The following is a 21190-nucleotide window of genomic DNA, read 5'->3' as shown; positions in this document are numbered from 1 at the left end:
GTCTTAAATCATACAAGTGCATGCATACACACACACATACACACACACACACACACACACACACACACACACACAGGGATGCTCGCACACAAATTTAAAGCAAATAAGTAAAAAAATTTAAATGCCATAATAAAAATCCATTATTTTTTAAGCTGACTAAAATTGTTAGTGAAACAATTATATGCTGGTGGTGTAGACTCCATTTATAAACTAGAAATTTAAATTCATGGCATAAGAGTCATCTTCACTGAAATCAGTTTGATTATTTAGAAGGCTTATTCCACTTCAAAGTCTTCAAGTGGGACATTAATCTTTCTATTCACTTCCATCCCCAAAAGAAAGCACATGTATGAGACATGTTTGTCTTTCTGTGTCTGGGTTTCCTCGCTCAAGGTGATTTTATTTAGTTCCATCCTTTTGCCTGCAAATTTCGAGAAGTCGTGGTTTTTTACACTCAATGGACCCATTATGTAAATGTACCACATTTTCTTTACCCTTTCTTCAGTTGCTGGGCATCTAGGTTGTTTCCAGGTTTTAGCTATTACAAATAATGCTGCTACAAACATGGTTGAGCAAATGTCTTTGTGGTATGAGTGTGTATCCTTTGGGTATATGCCCAAGGGTGATACAGCTTGGTCATGAGGTAGATGGATTACCTATTTTCTGAGAAAGCATCATACCAATTTCCAAAAAAAGGAGAGAAAAGAAACACACACACACACACACAGGCACGCACACGCTACAGGGTGGAGAGAAAGAACAAACATACCATGTGAGATAGCTTAGAAAATATGCTAAAAGCAAGTCTGCTGTCTGAAAAAACACACAAACGTGGATGAAATGTAGTATTCAGATTGGAAGCTGGCACCAAGCAGGTGTTTGCACTTTTGTCTGCTGAGTCTTATTAATGGTGAGGGTAGACACCTTTCTTCAGTTGGTGTTTGTTTCATGTGCTAGAACGCTAACCCCAGGTCTACCAATGAGCTACATCCACAGAGTAGATAACGTTGATATGAAGTTTCAGAGAAGTTAAGGAAAACAATACTCAGAATGAATTGTGAGTGGAATAGCATGTCAAAGCTAGTCCTGAAAGCTGATGTAGAAATACTAAAGCATTAGATATAATTTCAAGACTTGAATACCTAGACTTGAACTAGTCATCATCCTCGATTTTAGAGCACATGACTGTCTTGTTTCTCTGCAGCCTTCACTTTATTTTAGTCATCTGTTTACTCCATTGTGTATTTTAGAGGATTGGTGGCTTTTTAATTGCAGTGTGATTTATATGACAAGAGCTTCTCTCCATGACACAGTTCTGATGTTTCTCTATACCTTCATTTATGCAACTCCCCACATTCAGAGTACTTGTTCCCATTTAAGGAAGCACACCCTTAAGCAGAAATGACTGCCATAAATTAACTCTGTCTGTCCTTGAACTTCATGGAAAGGCATCCATACAATGTGTTCTCTGTGTCAGTGCCTTAGTTGCCTCCCTCTGGTATGTGTAAGAGTTATCTCTGTTGATAAAAGCATTCAAATCATTTTTCAGACTAACTGAAATAATTTGCATCCCCACCAGCACCTCTCAAAAGCTCCATTCACTCTCAGCTTTCACCAATAATTGGGCTTATGGGTTTTTAATGTCAGCTATTCTGTTTGGCATGTGTTGTTACATCCATGCAATTTAATTTTGAATGTCTGCAAAGGGTTAAGATTTTAGAACTGCTGTATATTCTGATCTATTGCATTCAGGCAGCTGTCAAAAGCCCACTGGTTAGTCATCCTCCAACTAGTCCTATCTTGTCCTACTCCAAACCAGAATCAGGAAATTTCCCTAGTTCACCTCTCTATTCCCAGAATTTTAGCTTGCTGCCGTCATGCCAGCTGTCATCGGCTACATAACTTCAAAAGTATACGCTTTCCTGTGGTGATATCTTGTTTGTACAACAAATAAAGCTTTCCTGAAGATCAGAGGGCAGAGCTAGCCACGAGTTAACCATAGAGGTCTGGAGGTCTGTACAGACAGGAAGGGAGATGACTAGGCTGAGAGAGGACTATAGGCAGGAGGAGACAGGAGCTTGCTCTCTTTTCAATCTGAGGATTTCATAGAGGTAAGAGCTCTAGTGATTGCTCTGCTCTGCTTCTCTGATCTTTCCACTTTCATTCCCTAATATCTGACTCTGGGGTTTTATTATTAAGACCTGTTAGAAATGGTGTTATACTTTCTTAGTTCTTTAGTCTTGTTTCTTGTCTCTACAGTGGGAGCATCAGTGACCTCTGTGATTTAGGACCCACACTGGGCAGTGGGACTCCTTTCCCTGATTCTCCAGTGTTGGTAAGTTACATATTTCATCTCACTTTTCAAAGTTTATCCACATAAAGTTGGTTGTAATATCCTCTGAGTCACTTAATTTTTGTTGTAGTATCCGGTGAGTTCTTCAATTTTCCACATGTCTGTCAATTTTATCACCTTTTATTCTTGAGTACCACTTTGGGGCTTTGCTAGGTACCTCCATTGTGATTGTGTTTTCCTCTTTTCTCTTTAAATTTATTCTTTTGAGTCTATTCCCCCCCTTCTTCCCTGTTTAAGTTTACTGTGTTGCACTTTAAACTCACCAAGTTATCAGTGATTCTTTTACTTTTATGAAAGCATTTAAGCTTGTAACTCCACAGACATTGTTGCTACTGTTTCTTTCAAGTTTATGTACTTAATATCTTCATTACTGTTTAATTATAAATGTTTTCTCTCTAATGCATGCCTTTCTAATTTTACATTGTTTTTAAATTCAACTTCATTTGCAATCACCAGCATCTATCTGCATGTAGTTTTAAGAAATAGTCATATAGTATATATACTTTTTTATCAAGGTTCCTACTGGTAAAGTCTTTCAACAGTACAGTACAACATTGCATTGACATTTGTACATTCAAAACACAAGCACTGACACACAGACATCCCTCTTGTGGGTCTTTCTAGCTGTGCTCACTCCTCATACTCCATCTCTCCCTAACTCCAGTAGCTCCTAATCTGCTGTCCATTATTATGGCCTTGCCATTTCAAGAATACCTGTAAGTAGAAGTGTACAGATTGTGACATTTAGAAGTTGGCTTTTTCCCTCAGCAAAACTCTCTTGGGATTTATGATGGTTGTTGTGTGTTGTGGTTTGGATGTAAAATATCCCCTGAAGGCTCATGTGCTTGGTCCCGGTAATGTACAGAAATGCTGCATATTGAAAAGGGAGTGGATCATTCAGACTCTTACCTCACACATGGATTAATCCACTGATAGATTTGTGGTTTGATAGTTTTATTGGCAGGTGGTAGAAACTAAAGGAAGTGGCCTAGTTACAGGAAGACTGTTAGTAGAGGCATACCCTGAAGAGTTTGTTTAATCTACCAGACTCTCCCTCTGCTTCCCTCTCCCTGTCTGCTTCCTGGCTGACGTGAGGTGAGCAGCTTTTCCCCACTGTGCCTTTCCTCCTTGGTATTTCTGACTCAACTATGCTTAACTTGACCATCTCCAATTCCATTCATTTTTGAGAATGACATAATTTTGCTTGTGACTGCATATTTTACTATCATATATAATATCAATATATATATAAAATATTTGTGGTAGTTTGAAAATATGTGGCCTCCATAAGCTCATAGGAAGTGGCATTATTGGTAAGTATGGCCTTGTTGGAAGAAGTGTGTCTCTGTGTCTGTCTCTCTGGGGGCAGGCTTTGATGGTTCTTATGCTCAAACTACATCCAGTGTTTTAGTTCACTTCCTGTTGCCTGTGGGTGAACATGAAGAACCCTCAGCTCCTTCTCCAGCACTGTGTCTGCCTGCATGCCACCATGTCATGCCATGGCAATAATGGAGTAAACCCCGAATTGGAAAACTGAATATTTTCCTTTATAAGAATTGCCATGGTCATGGGTCTCTTCACATTAAAAGACACCCTTATTAAGACAGTATTTTTTATCCATTTGTGAGACATTGGATATCTCAGCTTATCTGTTAACCTTTCTGTTATGATTACTGCCACATTAAATGTGTGTATATAAGCCGGGCGGTGGTGGCGCACGCCTTTAATCCCAGCACTCGGGAGGCAGAGGCAGGCAGATCTCTGTGAGTTCGAGGCCAGGCTGGACCGACAGCCTCCAAAACAATACAGAGAAACCCTGTCTCGTAAAACCAAAAAAAAATGTGTGTATATAGAAATGTGTATTGTGTATTTAACTTTTATCCTTTTTATTTATTTATTTCCCCCATGGTTTTATTACACATTAAAATTTTCAGAAATGCAAGTCTTTACAAATTGGGGAAAAACCACAACTTTGTTGTTATATTTTTTTCATAAATTTTCAAAATTTATTTTATATACCAACCACAGTTTCTCCTCCCTCCCCTCATCTTTTTCCATTTCCCTACCCTCTTTTCCTCCACTTCTCCTCCATATCCAGTCAGATGGGAATCAACAAAGCATAGCACATCAAACTGAGGAAGGACAGAGATCCCCCACCCACCCATACTTGCATCAAGACTGAACAAGGCATTCCATCATAGGGAATAGGCACCAAAGAGCCACTTCATGAATCACGAACAGCTCCTGGTCCCATTCATTCTTCTTTATTATGTGACAGACATAGAATATCTAAATCAAATGTTTTCACGTTTAGATAGGTCCTCTATAGTGAATAGGAGTGAGGAGAGTGAACGCACCCTCCTGAGGCCACCTGCCTTGGGTGATCAGGAAACACCATGGGTCTGCCCAGCACCCGAGTAGCTGGACACTAGTATGGTAAGAAAATATATAGTGGAGTGCGAGAGACAGAGAGACAGACAGAGGGAGACAGAGGAAAAACAGAGAGAGACAGAGACAGAGAAGGAGAGACAGAGACAGAGAGAGAAAGATAGAGACAGAGGGAGACAGAGAGAGACAGAGACAGAGACAGACAGACACAGAGAGAGAGAGAGTCCTGTGGAGAGAGCAGATCTGAAGAGGAGAAAGTCATCATGAAGAAGAAGCGGATATGGGCAGCCAGTTTGCCACTCTGGGCCATGGTGATGACTTTCTGGACCTGTGCTGCTTCCCGGGGCCATGTCTGGGTCCATGGCCCTGCCCCATCTGTAGCCCATGTTGATGTTCATGGCTCCTGTTAACCACCAAAGGCAATACAGATTCCAAGGGTGTGGGCCACCACCTGAGCCCATGTTGGTGTCTGAGGGCCACCCTACTAACCAGTGATGCCAATCTGAGTAGCCTGTGGTGCCACCCAAGGCCATAGTGACATCCATGTCTGGGCTGCTGCCAAGGGCAATGTTGGGGCCCATGGTCCTACCACAGCCAGAATCTGTGTAGATATTCATGGCCTACATTACCCCTGTGCTGCCACCAGAGGCCACATGGACGCCTGGGTTTTAGACTGCCACCTGTGGCCATGTTTGGGTCCAAAAGACATGCTGTTGCCAGGATTATGCCAATCTGTGTGGCCTGTGCTGCCACCTGAAACCATACTGTAAACTGTGCCTGGGTTACTGCCAAAGCCCATCTTGGACCGACTGCAGGCAGGGTCTGTGCTGATGTATGTGGCTTCTCTTACCATTGAAGACCAAGTGGCTGCTTAGGATCTAAGATGCTGCTACCTGGGAAGCATCCAGGCCAATCAGCTATCGATAGCCCTGTCTGTCTGTGGTCCTGTTGCAGCTGGTCTCAGTCTTGATGTGCACCGCCCATGTTACCACAGGGCCCTAACCATGTGTTAGACCTTGTGTTGAGGTACAATGGCCATGCTGAGCTGGCCCCACCCCTCACTGTCCCAGGGAGAGCCTCCCCCTCAGTAGAGAGCTGATCCCACTCCTGACCATGGGTGTGGGAGAACTGGCTCAGCCCTCACATGAGAGGAGTGGTACCAGAGGCCTGCACTGACCAGTTTGGCTACCAACCAGGCACACATTCAGGGCTTTGAGTTGGCACTCCCCAATATCTATACCATCTGTGGCCCACTAGAGCTTGTGAAGTCACTGGTCCTGTAGAACCATAGCACAGAAACTCAATGACTCAGGGCAACAGCAGGCTATCTGGAAGGAGCTTCAGTGAAGGTCTAGGATTGATGGTGTACAAGAAGCCAGAAGACTTTTGTTTTTATATTGAGCTATACATTTTTCCACACTGCCCTCCTTTCTCCCCTCTCTCTCTTTCCACCCTACCCCCAACAAGCCACACTCCCAGTTTACTCAAGAGGTCTTGTTTTCATTCCCCTTCCTAGGCAGATCCATGTCTGTCTTCCTTAGGGTCCTCTTTGTTATCTAGGTTGTGACCAGTAGGATGGTTGTCCTTTGCTTTATGTCTAATAATCACTTATGAATGAGTACATATCATATTTGTCTTTCTGGATCTGGGTAACCTCACTCAGGATGAGAAACCAGAAGCCTTTAATGAGACCAATAACACATTACACAATGAAAATTTGCAGCGAAGCCTTTTGGACAAAAGTGTAGACTGCATGGTATTCAGCAGCTTCCAAGGCCACTGTGAGGAATGAAGAGGCCATGGAAAGTCAGGAAAGAAGAAGGAACAAAGGGGTTTTTGCTGCTCATGTTTGTATTTTTGTTTTTTTAATTTGTTTGGTTTGGGGTTTTTTGTTTTTCTTTTACAATTTGTCTGCTTAATTAATATCTTATTTGTGCTTTTTAGTTTGGGTTCTATTATTTCTTTTTAAGTTATCCCTTCGGGGGATGCTAAGAGGCTAAAGGGCAGACATGGAAGGACTGGGAGATGAGTGGCAATGGGGTGAAATTCCCAAAGAATCAATAAGACATTATCGTAACAGAATAAGAGTGAGGAGAGTAGACAGCCTTGTCTTGTTTTGTTTTCTTGTTCCCCATAGGTCTGCAGTTTGCATGGTTACTTTTATCACCACTGCAACCAACCTGACAAGGGAGGGGTTGGAGGGTATTTAACCTTAGTTCACAGTTTCATAGCAGAGAAAGCATGATGATGAGAATTTTCTGTATGACCCGCTCACATGTCAGCAGACCAGGATAAGAGGACCTTGGGGAGGCTGTCTATAACCTCTAGCTCCCCAACTATGGCCATATACCTGCCAGCTAGGCCCCATGCCCAGAACAGTCTACAACCTCCCAAAACAGTGCCACAAGCTAGGGCTCATATGCAAACACATAGAACTGTAGGAGACATTTCAGATTCAAATCATAACATCCCATCCCTGACCCCCATATGCTCATAGTCATCTCATAATGCAAATGTGTGCAAATCTCAGAAGTCCTCAGAACTTTATACTTCCAAAAATTTCAAAGGATCTAAGACTCTAGGCAATAATTTAGCTGTGAGTGCTATCAAATAGGGTCAGGGAGTTATATTCTTCAACATACAATAGGACAGAATAAATATTCCCAGCTCATAAAGAGGAATGGGAGCATATCAAGAAAAGAATAAGGATGGTTTGTAGCTGAGGGTGCAAAATGGTTGTAGAGAAGGTTTTATATACTGCTGAGAAGAATGTGTTTTCTCTGTCTGTGGGTAGAACTTTCTGTAGACACCAGTTGAACACAGTTGATCTAAAGTGTAATTTAGCTCTGAAGTTTATCATTTTAGAAGAGCTATCTAAATGTAAAAGTGGGCCGATGGGTCATGTTTGGTTTTGCTTTTTGTTCTCCTAAAATAGACCATGACAAAAATAAATTGGGGAAGAATGGGCTTCTTTGTCTTATACATCCCAATCATATAACCCCTCACTGAGGGAAGCCTAGAATCAAAGTCACAGACCATCATTTGGGGACACCAAGGCAGGAACTTAAGCAAGAGAGGAACCTGGAGCCATCAAGTGATGCAAACGCCACGGAAGAGCATTGCTTTCCGGCTTACTCCCCGCAACTTAGGCAGCCTATTTTGTACAACTTAGGCCATCCATCCAAGGGTGGTACCACCCACAGTGGGCTGGGCCTTCCCACATCAATCACTAATCACAAAAACACCCGACACACTTGCCTATAGGCCAGTCTGATGGAAACAGTTTTTCAGTTGCGGTTCCTTCTTCTCGCATGACCCTAACTTGTGTCAAGTTGACAAAAAAAATTAACCAGCACTTACTGTCTTGGGGTTTCTATTTCTCTGAAGAGACACCATGACCACAGCAACTCTTATAAAGGAAAACTTTTAGTTGAGGTGGTGGCCTGCAGTTTCAGAGCTTCAGTCCATTATCATCATGGCAGGGAGCATGGTGGCATGAATGCATATGTAGTACTAGAGGAGTAGCTCTTAGTCTACTTCTTTCAGGCAACAGGAAGTTGACTGAGATATTGGTATCCCGAGCTTAACAAACCTCAAAGCCCACTCCCACAGTGATACACTTCCTCCAACAAGGCCATACCCACTCCAAAAAAGACACACCTCCTTAACATTGCCACTCCCCAACCAATTATTTGCAAACCACCACATTCCACTCCCTGTTCCCATAAGCTTGTAATAGTATCTTAATGCAAAATTCGTTTAGTCCAACTTAAAAAGTCCCCATAGTCTATCACAGTCTCAATAATTTTTTAAAGTTTGAAATCTCATCTGAGAATTCTGTAGTCTCTGAACTGTAATCACCTATAAAAATTAAATCAAAACTGTAATCACCTGTAAAAATCAAAGTCAAAAAGCAGATCACATACTTCCAACATGTAATGGCACAGGATATACAATACCATTCCAAATCATAGGAAAGGGAGCATAAGTAACATTGAAAGCAAAAACCCTCTGGAGAAACTCCAAAAGCTGCATCTTTGTATCTGATGTCATAAAACTCTTCAGATCTCCAACTTAATTCAGTTTTGTTGACTGAAACACATTTCTTTCTCTTGGGTTTATTCTATTCCCTGTCAGCAGCTCTCCTTCAAAGGTATCCCATGGCTGTGGCATCTCTGACATCTTGGGTTCTCCAAGGCAATCAAGGCTTCAACTGCACAGCTTCCCACAGTGGCCTCTCTACTAGGCCTCCATTCAGGGACACCCTGACATATGCCAGGTCTTGGTGACTCACTTAGGCACAGAGGCAAATTCATAACCTGTGCCTTCTATCCTACTCTAAAGCCATAACCATGTGACTGAATCTGCCAAGTTCTGCTGCTTACTGAGGCTAAAACATGGTCCCTCATTCAATTACATTTTCACCAACTTTCTTTCCTTCACTGCCCAAGCTTGGTTATCCAAAAACTTGCTCTGTAGACCAGGCTGGCCTCAAACTCATAGATCTGTCAGCCTCTGCTTTCCCAGTGCTGGAATGAAAGGTGTGTCTCACTGCACCCAGCCCTAAACTTTTCTTTAGTTCCTTTTTACAAGTTGGAAATTTAGCTGGGTGGGATCTTGCCCTGAGGTCTCCACTCCATATATTTCATTATTCAATGTATTTATCTCCTTGAACCCTGGGCTCGCCTCCATTCCACTTTCTGGTGCTCCTTTTCTCCTCTAAACTTACACTTTGTATTTTACTCTGCTCATATTGCAACTTTTCATTATAAATATTTATAAGCATTGTGGCTCCAAAGGACACTGTAACGATAATCGACACAATTACTGAAAGTAAAACTAAGTATTTATTATAGAAATTACTCACAAGATACCAAACAAGTAACCCAGATGAGCCAAGTAGATTTCTCGCTGCCGAACCGGAAGCCGAACTCCGGGAAAAGAGACCGAGACTTCCTGTGTGCTGTCTTTTATGCCTTCCCCCGTAAGGCCCCCTAGCCATGCCCAAAAGTGGGCCTGGCTAGTGACGTAGTTCACCGCCTACGTACGTATACGTCTTTACGTCCAGCCGTAAATACGTCTTTAGTCCTGCCTAAAGTGGGTGTGGTTAGCGGTGTGGTAAACCGCCCTTTTATTACCTCATCTGTATGCGCCTCTAGTAAGTCACATGTTTAATGGCGGCATACAGACTTCCTCCTACAAAGCATGAATACCAGTAACTAGTAGATGAAGTCATACTAGGCTGTTTTAAGATTTCCCCTGTCCATGGAATTAATCTAAAAACTCTTCACTGTAGCCTCAGGAAGACTCTTTGGAAAAGGGTAAAAGGCAGCTTTTTTCTTCACCAAACTATCACAAGAATGATCTCCAGACCACACACTTGAAAGACCCCGAATTTATAGAAATAAAATATAAGCTTAAACAGGGAGGGCACCCCACTAGAGAACTTGGGAAGTGAACAAAGGACCCCATCCCAGGAACCGGCCATACCACAGAATGGAATGTATGGTTTAGCAACCTTAATTGCAGAAGGGCTGTAAATCCACAAAAGGCCAATTCCGGGCTGCCAACCATCTGTGAAGAACTGACCAGGGCGTCAGAGATGGGCAAACAAGACTAGTGGGAAACAAGGAGATAACACTATTTACTTAGGGAGAGATAATTAACTCATGCCAAGGTTTGAGGAATTTACAACATGTAGGTCAGGAAGACATCTACTTCCCTGGGTCGGGAGTTACGTACCCCCTACCCCCGTCACGAGATAGGGACCCCTCCCAAAAGCTTGTGGTTTTTGTCTTTAAAAGCTGATTGTAACTGAACCTCGGGGCCAATCGGTCTAAAAGCTGACCGAGAGGCCCATCTGCAGATGCCTAATTAAAGCCTCTTGCGTGTTGCATCAATTGGCGCATGGACTCTTGATTCTTGGGGTGACGAATCCAGCTTGGGGACCCCTCCTCAATTCGGGGTACCCCAACACACTAAAATTCTTCTCTGAAACCTCTAGAGTTAGCCTCCAACAGTTCAAATAACTCTTAGCACCTCTGCCTTCCATGCTCCTACTAGAATGACCCATTAAGGAGTGCTTAAAGCATCCCACTGCTTTCCTAACCCAAAGTACCAAAGACCAAATTCCCCCGAACAAAAGCATGGCCAGACCTATCACAGCAATACCCAATTCCTGGTACCAACTTCTGTCTTCATAAGACTTTCTATTGCTTTGAAGAGAAAATATAACCATGGAAACTCTTACAAAGAAAAACATTTGAGGATGCAGCTTACAGTTTCAGAGTTTCAGTCCATTATTATCATGGTGTGGAGCGTGGTGTCATATAGGCAGACATGGTGCTAGAGAAGTAGCTGAGAGTCTTACATCTTGCAGGCAACAGGAAGTTGATTGAGACACTGAGTGGCATTGTGAGCATAGGAAATCTCAAAGCCTGCCCCCACAGTAACATACTTCCTCCAACAAGGGTATACCTACTCCAACAAAGTCACAAACCTAATAATGCCACTCCCTGTAAGTTTATGAGGGCAATTACATTCAAATTATCATCCTAATCATTACTGTGTGTTGCACCATTCTCCCATGGGGGTCTGTTGACTGCTTGTTACTAGGGGCTCTTAGCAAAACACTTCTCATCCCCTCCTCCCAGTAAGGCCTGCATGCAAGTTCCTGTTTATTGTCTAAAAGCTAATTCCTGTTTTTGGCCCACCCTTTGCTGGAGGGCCCTGGGAAGGTTGGCTTCTGACCTTGGTGTTTTTCTCCCATGCCTGCCTTTGGTATATAAGGCTCCACTCTTGTAAAAAAAATAAATGCCATTCTCCTTGTAAGAATGAGCTGCTGTCTTTGTCTTTATTTTCATCCTTAGCCCTTAGCCTCGGATCATTGTGAAGTATGGAAGCACTGTAGCTGTGAGCACACCAGCTGCTTGCTACAACTGTGTCAGGATTTAAGAGACTTTTTTACATTTTAATATTTATCTCATGTGATTATAAATCTCAATATTCAGTGCATAAATGTTTACAATATTATATCCTCTCAAAGAATTGTTCCTTTTATTAACATGCTGTGACCCACTTTATCTCTTTTTTTCTCAAAGTTTCTTGTATTGAAATTTTCTTTCATATGCTATATTCTGATTATTGTTTCCCCTCCCACAACTGCTCCAAGATCCTCCACTCATTAGCTCCATCCTAGTCACACTCTTTCTACAGAAAGATAATAAAATAAGATAATACAAAAACAAACTGCAATAGGATGAAACAAACAAAGAGAAGGAAATTTGCCAAAGGAAAAGCATAAGAAGCATATATAGATACAAAGAGCCTCTAAGGTTAAAAAAAAGTAATAATGCCCTGACAAGATATTATGAGGCAAAGACACCATTGAGTTCATTTTGTGCTGCTATCTATTGATAGGCATGGGACCTGCCACTGACAGTGATTTGTATACTTAGTGAGACTTCATTAGAGAGAAATAATTTTTCATCTGAGCCACAGTTTCTGTGAGTTTGTATGTGCATCGGTCCTGCTGTGTTAAGAGGTTCATTGTTTCTTTGGTGTCTTCCTTCCCTTCTGGTTCTCATACTTTTCCTGCCAAGACATCTTTCCCATTCTCCGTCCCTTTAACCTTATATGTAAGCCTGGCTCACATTTGTCTCCTAATATTGTGCACCCTCCTCACACTTCTGAGTCCAATGTCCCTTCCTGTGTCATACCTATCACAACTATTGCCATAAACATTTTTTAGTGTGCTTGGGTAACTTGTGTGATTAATATTTTTAATTTTATTAAATGGAGTATGAGTATCATGAAAGAACTTCACATTGGTTTGTGTTACCACTAATTTTCTTGAACATCATGCCTCATACATAATAGATACTCATCAATTTCATATTTGATAAATAAGAGGAGGCAACCACCGGTCTCAGAGGACAACGCATACACTGTTTTTGGTAGAACTTCTGAGACCACCCCTGACTGCATTCCCAAATAACAGAGTTGATAATCTAAATACATTTATAGGTTTCATTGTGTCTATTACTCTTAGTCCTTGATTAGCTCGGGACTGTTCATGACCTCAGATTGAAGCCAAAAGAAAATAAGAACATTCAAAGACATCAAGACAATCAGGAAAAATTGAACAAGGCCAGTGGAAGCTCCCTGGTAGCTGCAAGGTTATGGCATATGGCCATCATTCTGATAAATGTCCCGCCCATCATTAGTGTATTTCCTTCCTTGTTCCATCCAGCCCTGTACTCTCAAGCCTCAGTTTTTCTCCTCTAGTTCCCCTGTGAGTCTTTGAGAAGAGGCTCCAAGAAAGCTTTTGCAAGAAATGCAAAAAACAGTTAGTCTAAATTTATATTTTGTTAGTCTTTATAACTAGTAGTTCATACATTAATAATTTAAACAGGCATTCCTTAAATATCTTTAAAATCAGTTCTGTTAAATTAGCTTTTTTCATACTCTTTGTTTTGTTTATTTTCCCACCCCAGTAGTCTCCCTGACCATTCTTGTCCCACTGCTGCTAGTCTTCTTCAACCCCCTGTGCAACCCTCGGGAAGGGACCCCCGACCCGCGGGGGTGAGGTGATGAGGGTCGCTACTAATTTGGTGGGCCTTCACGAGCAGATCCGATCTGGAAAGTGAACTTCAAGAGGTTAATGTAATCAGGCTCAAGACAACGTTCACTGATCAAGAGCCTTTATTTTTGGGGCGCGCTGGAACTTATAGAGGAAGGACCTCAGGGGGTGGTACAAGCATGTCAATCAAGTCTCAACTCAAATATACACCAAATAGGGTAAAGACAAAGTTGCAATTTTCCATCAGTCATCAGTCGCATTCCACAAATGCTTGTCAGCGTAAGTCAGGTGCAGGAAATAGGGAGGGGTAGGAAGTATTCAACAGAACACTTTAATCTTTTGTTAACAAAGACAATTACTCTGTAAGGGTACTTCCCCCTGGCTAGGCAGGTGGGCTGCCCTGTGTAAATTTAACTTTTATGGTTAGCCTTTTCCTTTGTCTCAAGGGCATGTGTGCTCGTAGTCACGTAGGCAGAAGGCCAAGAAACGGTTGACAGACTCCATTTTGTTCAAGGTTCTAGCAGTCCCCAACACCCCTGCTAGCCCTCTCTAGACTTTCATATCCCATGAATTCTATAACATCCCTGTTTTGTTATCTACCTAGCTCTCCTCTCATTTCCCTCTTATCTTCCCCTTTCCAGTTTCATACAAATGCACACTCACAGACATATACAGAAAAACAAACACACACACACATACACACACAATCTCATGCACACAGACACACCTCATAGAAATTAAAATCTAAGTTCCTCATATGAGAGAAAATGTGGAATTTGTCTTTCTGAGCCTAGGTTACATCACTAACAGTTCCATCCACTTTCCTGTAAATGCAATGATTTTTTTCTTTACCACTAAATAAAATACATTTGTAGATGTGCACCGCATTTCTTATCTGTTCACCTATGGACGTATATCTAGGCTGGCCTCATTTCTTAGCCATTGTCGTAGTGCAACAATAAACAACATGTGAAGATACCTGTGTGATGAGTCCTCTGATCACCTAGGGGGCTAGAATGGAAACTGTCTTTACTTTCTTCATAAACTGATTTCCACATTGGCTATACCAGTTTTCATCCCCCCCCAGCAGTAGAAAAGGGTTCCTCTTTCCCCACACCCTGGCCAGTATCTGTAGTCATTTGTTTCCTCAGTGATAGCCAGTGTAAATGTGGTGAGATTGAATACCAAAGCAGTTTCAATTTGTATTCCCCTGGTGCCTGAGGATGTTGACAATTCTTTTTCATTTTTTTTTTTTGGCCACAAATTTCTTCTTTTGAAAATTCTCTATTCAGCTCATTGGCCCATTTACTGACTGGATTGTTTCTTTTGGTATTTTTAAAGGTATTCATGTATTCTGGATATCAATCCCAGGTCTGATATATAGTTGCTAACAACTGTCCCTTTCCTCTGATTTTTGTTTCCTTAACTATGCAGGAGATTTTAAATTTCATATCATCCCATCTGTAAATTATTAGGATTATTTTGTGTGCCACTGGAGTCCTTTCGGAGAAAACTTTTGCTTATGCCCTTTATCAAACTTGGGTATCACAGCCTGTGCCCCAAGTCAGGTCCTTAATAAGCCAGTTAGAAGAGACAAAGAGGTAAAAAGCAGAAAAATAAAATTCATTCAATGTAGCCATATTATCTTGCATCAGGGTCCTAAAGTGAGGTTAAATTTACAAGAGAAGGCCAAGGATTTACATCTGTAAGCAGGCAAGGTGTGATCCCACTCACCACTGACCCATCACTGTCTGGGCTTGAGTCTCAGTCTGTAAGGTGCTCTGACAATTTCTTTGAATTATGCAACTTGCTTTCAAGGTCTCTCAAGCTGAGGACATTTCCTTCTCCCAGCATGAGATTCCTGAAGGGAAATCTCCATTTCTTTGGGGTCCTGTATTTCAATAGTCTGATAGTAAAATTGAGAGACATGGGTATCTCTTTAGAACACCTTCATTTCTGTCAAATCTGCTACATGCCTAAATCTTACAATATCTTATCTATGTTTTCCTCAGTCAGTTTCAGTTCTTCCATTAAGGCTTTTGATTCTTTTTGCATTGCATATTGTGAGTTAGAAATACTCACCTTCTTTGTGTGAATATTCAGTTTTCTCAGAGGCGTTTATTGGTGAGGTTGTCTTTTTCCAACAAGTCCTTTTGACAATTGTGTGGAAATTTAGATTACTGTGGCTGTAGGACTTATTTATGGATCCTCTGGTGTATTCCAAAGGTTTGTGAATTTGTTCTCATGCTAAGCCCATATTGCTTATGTCACTTGGCTCTGAAGTATAATTTGAGAGCAGGCACTATGAAACCTCCACATTGCTCTTTATGTTTAAAGTTACCCTGACCTATTCAGGTCATTGTCCCATTTGCTGATCAATTTGAAGTTGATATTTTTGTGACTATTCATATATCTATATATTAACTAAAATGTTCTATGAAAAGTGATTCTGTTACTGTAGACTCTAGTTTTAAATTACAACATCTCAGATTCTACACAGATAAGTCTAAAACAGAAAGGGAACAAAGACAAAAAGGGATGTTACATAGCTAGCAGTACTGCTAACTTCAGATTCAAGTTGCAATGGCCTGTGACTTGCACAATAATTAGAAATGACTACCAAGCAGTTTTAAGCTATTCTTAAAAAATAATAATATATGTATAAATAATTTGGAGAATGTTGGAATTGGCTATGGGATTTCAACAATAAAATATAATACTAAAATATTCTTGTATTACTTTATTCAAGGAACAAATTTGAAGCTTTGACATGAATGAACAAGTAACTCCACCTAAATTGATCAAAGACTGGACCAAAGAACATGTAAAAAAATGGATCACTGAAGATCTTAGCATTGATGAGAAGTATGCTCAAATTCTACTCAATGAAGAAGTGACAGGGATGGTTCTTCAGGAATTAACTGAAAAGGATCTTAGAGAAATGGGGTTACCACGGGGTCCAGCACTTCTGATCAAACGTGCATATAACAAGTTGGATAATTCCCCTGAAGGTGACAATCAAGATTCCAGACAATTAAATAAAAAACTCTTGATAAAAGAACACCAAAAAAAGACCCAAAATGAGGAAGAAAAATCAATTGCATCCAACAATGGTTATGATCTCAGAGAGATGGGACAGAATAATGAACAAGAACCAAGTCTTCTGAAAGAAAATGCCTTAAGTGATGCATTAACTAAAGACAAGGAAGGTAATAAACCCAAACCACAACACATGTCTTGCATGCCATATCTTTTTGATTCTTTCCATGATGACAGACGTTACATAGAACATTCTATTCTACAAGTTGCTGAAACAGGACCACTCAATCTTATAGACCCAATACATGAATTTAAAGCTCTCACAAACACAAAAACAGCCACAGAAGAGGACATTAAGATGAAATTTAGCAATGAGGCCTTCCGATTTGCATCGGCTTGTATGAACTCACGCACCAATGGCACTATACATTTTGGAATTAAGGACAAACCACATGGAGAAATTGTTGGTGTGAAAGTACCCAGTAAAGATGTCTTTATTAACCACTTCAATGAAATGATCAAAAAGTATTTTGAAGACAGTGACATCAAAGAAGCTAGGGCATGTATTCGGGAACCACGGTTTGTGGAAGTCCTACTGCAGAACAATACACAATCTGATAGATTTGTCATCGAAGTAGATGTTATTCCCAAACATTCTATATGTAAAGAAAAGTATTTCTACGTTATGATGCAAAGTTACACAGATAAAACATGGAAAAAAAGCCAAGAAAATTCTTTGTTTGTGAGAGAAGGGCCTAGCTCTAAGAATATCCTGGCCAATGTCAACCAACGGGATAGAGAGTTCAGAAAGTTTCTAGAGAACTTAAAGACATGGATAGCATCTAGAAAAGAGGCTGAAGAACAGAGGATGGTAACTAAGAAAGAGAGTGAGGGACTAAAGCTAGCTAAACTTTTGACCAGACACCAAAGCTCACTGGATAAGTCTTACTATGACTGGTACATTCTTGTAACAAATAACTGTGCACCAAATCAAACAGAGCACTTAGATTTCCTAAAGGAAATTAAATTGTTTGCTGTGCTGGATTTTGATCCTTACTCTCAGATCAAGGGAGTGGCCAAAGCTTACAGGGAAAGCCGAATAGCAAACCTTCATCTACCCAGTCACTATGAAGAAAACACTACCATGGAAGAGAAAATTTCTACTCTGAAACTTTATGAGCAGCCTAGCTGGATCTTCTGCAATGGAAGATTAGACTTGCAGAATGACTCGTGTCAACCTCTAGAGCCACATTTATGGCAGAGAGATAGAGCTTCTGGGGTTAGGGGACTGATCTCATTTCTCACAGACAAAAATATCATGGTAAAAGGAAAGGTTTTGGTGGTGTTTCTCTTACTTTCTCCAGTAGAAAACCAAAAGGATCCACTCATTGAGACTTTCTGTGCTTTCTATCAAGTTTTCAATGGAATGGACAACATGCTGTGTATCTGTGTCAACTCACAAATCTACCAGCGGTGGAGTGATATACTACAAGTAAGACTGGAAATCAAAGGGAGTTAGCAGAACATAGCATTTCCACTTTAAATATACAACAGGTCAACAATACCATCCTTAAACTGAAATCAGTGATTCAGTCTTCAAGAAGATTCTTGCCTTCCAGTGGATCCTCCTCAGTTATCCTGGAGAAAATGGAGGAAGATACCCTGACTGCACTAGAAATCCTCTGTGAAAATGAGTGTAAAGACACAGACATAGAGAAAAATGAATCTGAATTCCTAAAATTTAAGAAATTGAGGGAAGAACACTTTTATCGAGGAGGTAGAGTATCCTGGTGGAACTTCTACTTTTCTTCTGAGAACTATTCTTCAGCTTTTGTGAAAAGGGATGGTTATGAAGAACTTACCACTTTAATACAACAGTGTGCAGACTCTCCTGAACCAGTATTTGCCAAAGTCATCAACCTGTACCATCACCCAGGCTGTGGAGGCACTACATTGGCTATGCATGTTCTCTGGGACCTAAAAAAGAAGTTCCGATGTGCTGTATTGAAAAACAAGGCAACTGATTTTGTAGAGATTAAAGAACAAGTAAGCAAGCTCATCAGCTACAAGGCTACCAGCCACCAGGATTACATCCCCGTTCTTCTCCTTGTGGATGATTTTGAAGAACAAGAAAACACCCAAATTTTGAAGAATGACATCAATTCCTTCATAACAGAACAGGGTCTGAGATATGAGAAAACATTAGTAATAATCCTGAACTGCATGAGGTCTCAGAATCCAGATGCAAGTGCAAAATTAGCAGATAGTGTTACATTAAAATACCAACTTTCTCTCAAAGAACAAAGAGCCTTTGAGGCCAAACTACAGGAAATTGAAAAGGAGCATAAGAACTGTGAAAATTTTTATTCCTTCATGATGTTGAAAGGCAGTTTTGACCCAACTTACATACAGAATGTAGTGAAAAATACGCTGAAAGACCTGGATACTCACAGCAGGAAAGCCCAGCTCATTTCCTACCTGGCTTTGCTCAACTCCTATGTTACAGATTCTACCATTTCAGTCTCACAGTGCGAAATATTTTTGGGACTTACTTACACAAGTAAAAAGAAGACACCTGAAAGTGTAGAAGACAACATGGGAACATATTCCACACTTGTAATAAGAACAGAAGTTTTAGAATGTGGGAGATATTACGGTATACGTATCATTCACCCTCTAATTGCAACCCACTGTTTAAAAGAACTGGAAATGAGCTACGGAATGGATAAGTGTCAAATCGCATTGAATATACTAAAAGAGAATGTATTCTATGACTCTGGAATAGGAAAAGACAAATTTAAGCACGACGTGCAAACTCTTCTGCTTATAAGACAACGCAAGGAACATGGAGCAGAAACAGATACACGGTTTTCCCTGTTAATTGAAGAACTGCACAATGAGGACCCTGTAAACGTCTTGACTGCAGGAAGTGTTCGATTCCCACAAAATGCATTCATTTGTCAAGCTTTAGCAAGACATTTCTACATTAAAGAGAAGAACTTTAGCACTGCTCTGGTCTGGGCAAATCTGGCCAAAAGAAAAGCTCCTAAGAATTCCTACATTTCAGATACACTTGGTCAAGTTTACAAAAGTGAGATCAAACAGTGGTTGGGCAAAAATGAGAACTGTAGAATTATTAGTGTGGATGATCTGACACATTTGCTAGAAATCGCTGAAAAGGCCGCCAAAGCATTCAAAGAGTCTCAGCAGCAAACTGATAGTAAAGACTATGAAACGGAAGCCTGGTCACCACAGAAGTCCCAAAGAAGATATGACACATACAACACAGCTGGCTTCTTTGGTGAAATCGAAGTAGGTCTTGACACTATCCAGATTCTCCAGCTCACACCCCTTTCCATAAAGAAAATGAAACATTGATAGACGCTATGGTGCAGTTTTTATCTGGAAAGGGGGCCATCCCTACAGATCCAAAAGATGAGTATTGTGCTGTTCTCAGCAAATTTGCGTCCCACCTACAGAATTTACAGTCAGATTTGAAGCGATGCTTTGATTTTTTTGGATTATATGGGTCTTCTGAAACCAAGGAACACGCCAAAAGAAATGACAGAACTCTCACTAATTAAGAAAGTCAGCAGGTCTTTCAAGAAATACGCAGGGCTTTTCTGCCGATTGGATACCAATTTGTTACAGGGCAAAGAGAACATCTTACTACAAGAGGAGAATTGTAGGAGACGCATAGTGGCATGGAGAGCAGATACATTTTCAGGACTCCTCGAATATCTTAATCCAAACCACAAAGAGGCTAACAACATGGAAAACATAGTGAAAGACTATGCCTTCTTGTTACGGCATGCTCTAACTAAACAAGTGGCAAAGGGGCTGATAAAGGAGACACAGAATTTCATTTTGGCCAACATTATTCTCAGTTGTTTAAAGCCCAGTTCAAGTTACATCCTGCCATTTAACACACTGAAAACAAAGCTCCGAGAAGTCTTGCAGCTCGTGGGCCTCGGTCATCCATATCCTGATCCCTATTTTTTGGCCTGCCTTCTATTCTGGCCAGAACACAAAGAGCTAGATCAAGACTCCAAACACATAGAAAAGTACGTCTCGTCTCTAAATCGATCGTTCAGGAGACAATACAAGCACATGTGCAGGTCCAAGCAGCCAAGCACACTGTTCTACCTGGGGCAGAAGAAAGGGCTTAACAGTCTTGTCCACAAGGCTGAAATCGAGCGCTATGTCAGTGAAATACAAAATTCAAATTCCTTCTGGCAGAGTGGAGTAGTGTGGGAAAAACGGGAAGTCAAAGACCTCCTGCGCCTACTGGATGGTCAGGCTGAAGGCAAGCTAATCTCTGTAGAATACGGAACAGAGGCAAGGATAAAAATACCAGTGACTTCAGTGTATTCGGGTCCACTTAGGAGGGGAAGGAACATTGAGAGAGTAACCTTTTACCTAGGATTTTCTATTGAGGGCCCTCTGGCATATGGCATAAAAGTAATCTAAGAAGGCACATTAGTTCATAGGTGTTAGTTTACATCTATTATAATTTACTTCTATTATTGTAGTCACTCTTTCTAGTCCATAGCATTTGCTTGACATTATTGGCTCAACTATAAACACGGTTTGATTCTTTTTCTACTTCATAGGATGGGAAATATGTCCATTCCACAGCTTGACCCACAACAACATCAATCATTCCATATCCTAAATATGCCTTCATATATATATATATATATATATATATATATATATATATATATGAAGATGTTCCAGTTGGTTTATATGAGTAATACTCTAAATGGTCAATAAAGTCTGTGTAAATTAAATCACTTTTCTGAATTATTTCTTCACTATGAAACCAG

The 21190-nt window shown here is 40.8% G+C and overlaps 1 protein-coding gene across 1 annotated transcript; it reads left to right on the top strand.

The window, feature by feature from the left end:
• Positions 1-2251: 2251 nt before the first annotated feature.
• Positions 2252-21154, top strand: LOC121138374 (sterile alpha motif domain-containing protein 9-like). The gene is given in 5 exon segments (XM_040741092.1): positions 2252-2335; positions 16072-17869; positions 17872-19710; positions 19713-19878; positions 19880-21154. Coding segments are annotated over 4 exon segments (4734 nt in total). The 5' UTR covers positions 2252-2335; positions 16072-16092; the 3' UTR covers positions 20832-21154.
• Positions 21155-21190: the final 36 nt, after the last annotated feature.

Source organism: Mesocricetus auratus, unplaced genomic scaffold (assembly GCF_017639785.1).
Source record: "Mesocricetus auratus isolate SY011 unplaced genomic scaffold, BCM_Maur_2.0 contig_12493_pilon_obj, whole genome shotgun sequence".
In the NCBI taxonomy this organism is placed as follows: Eukaryota; Metazoa; Chordata; class Mammalia; order Rodentia; family Cricetidae; genus Mesocricetus; species Mesocricetus auratus.
Note: the sequence above shows the minus strand (reverse complement) of the source record. Positions and strands in the feature narration are given on the sequence as shown.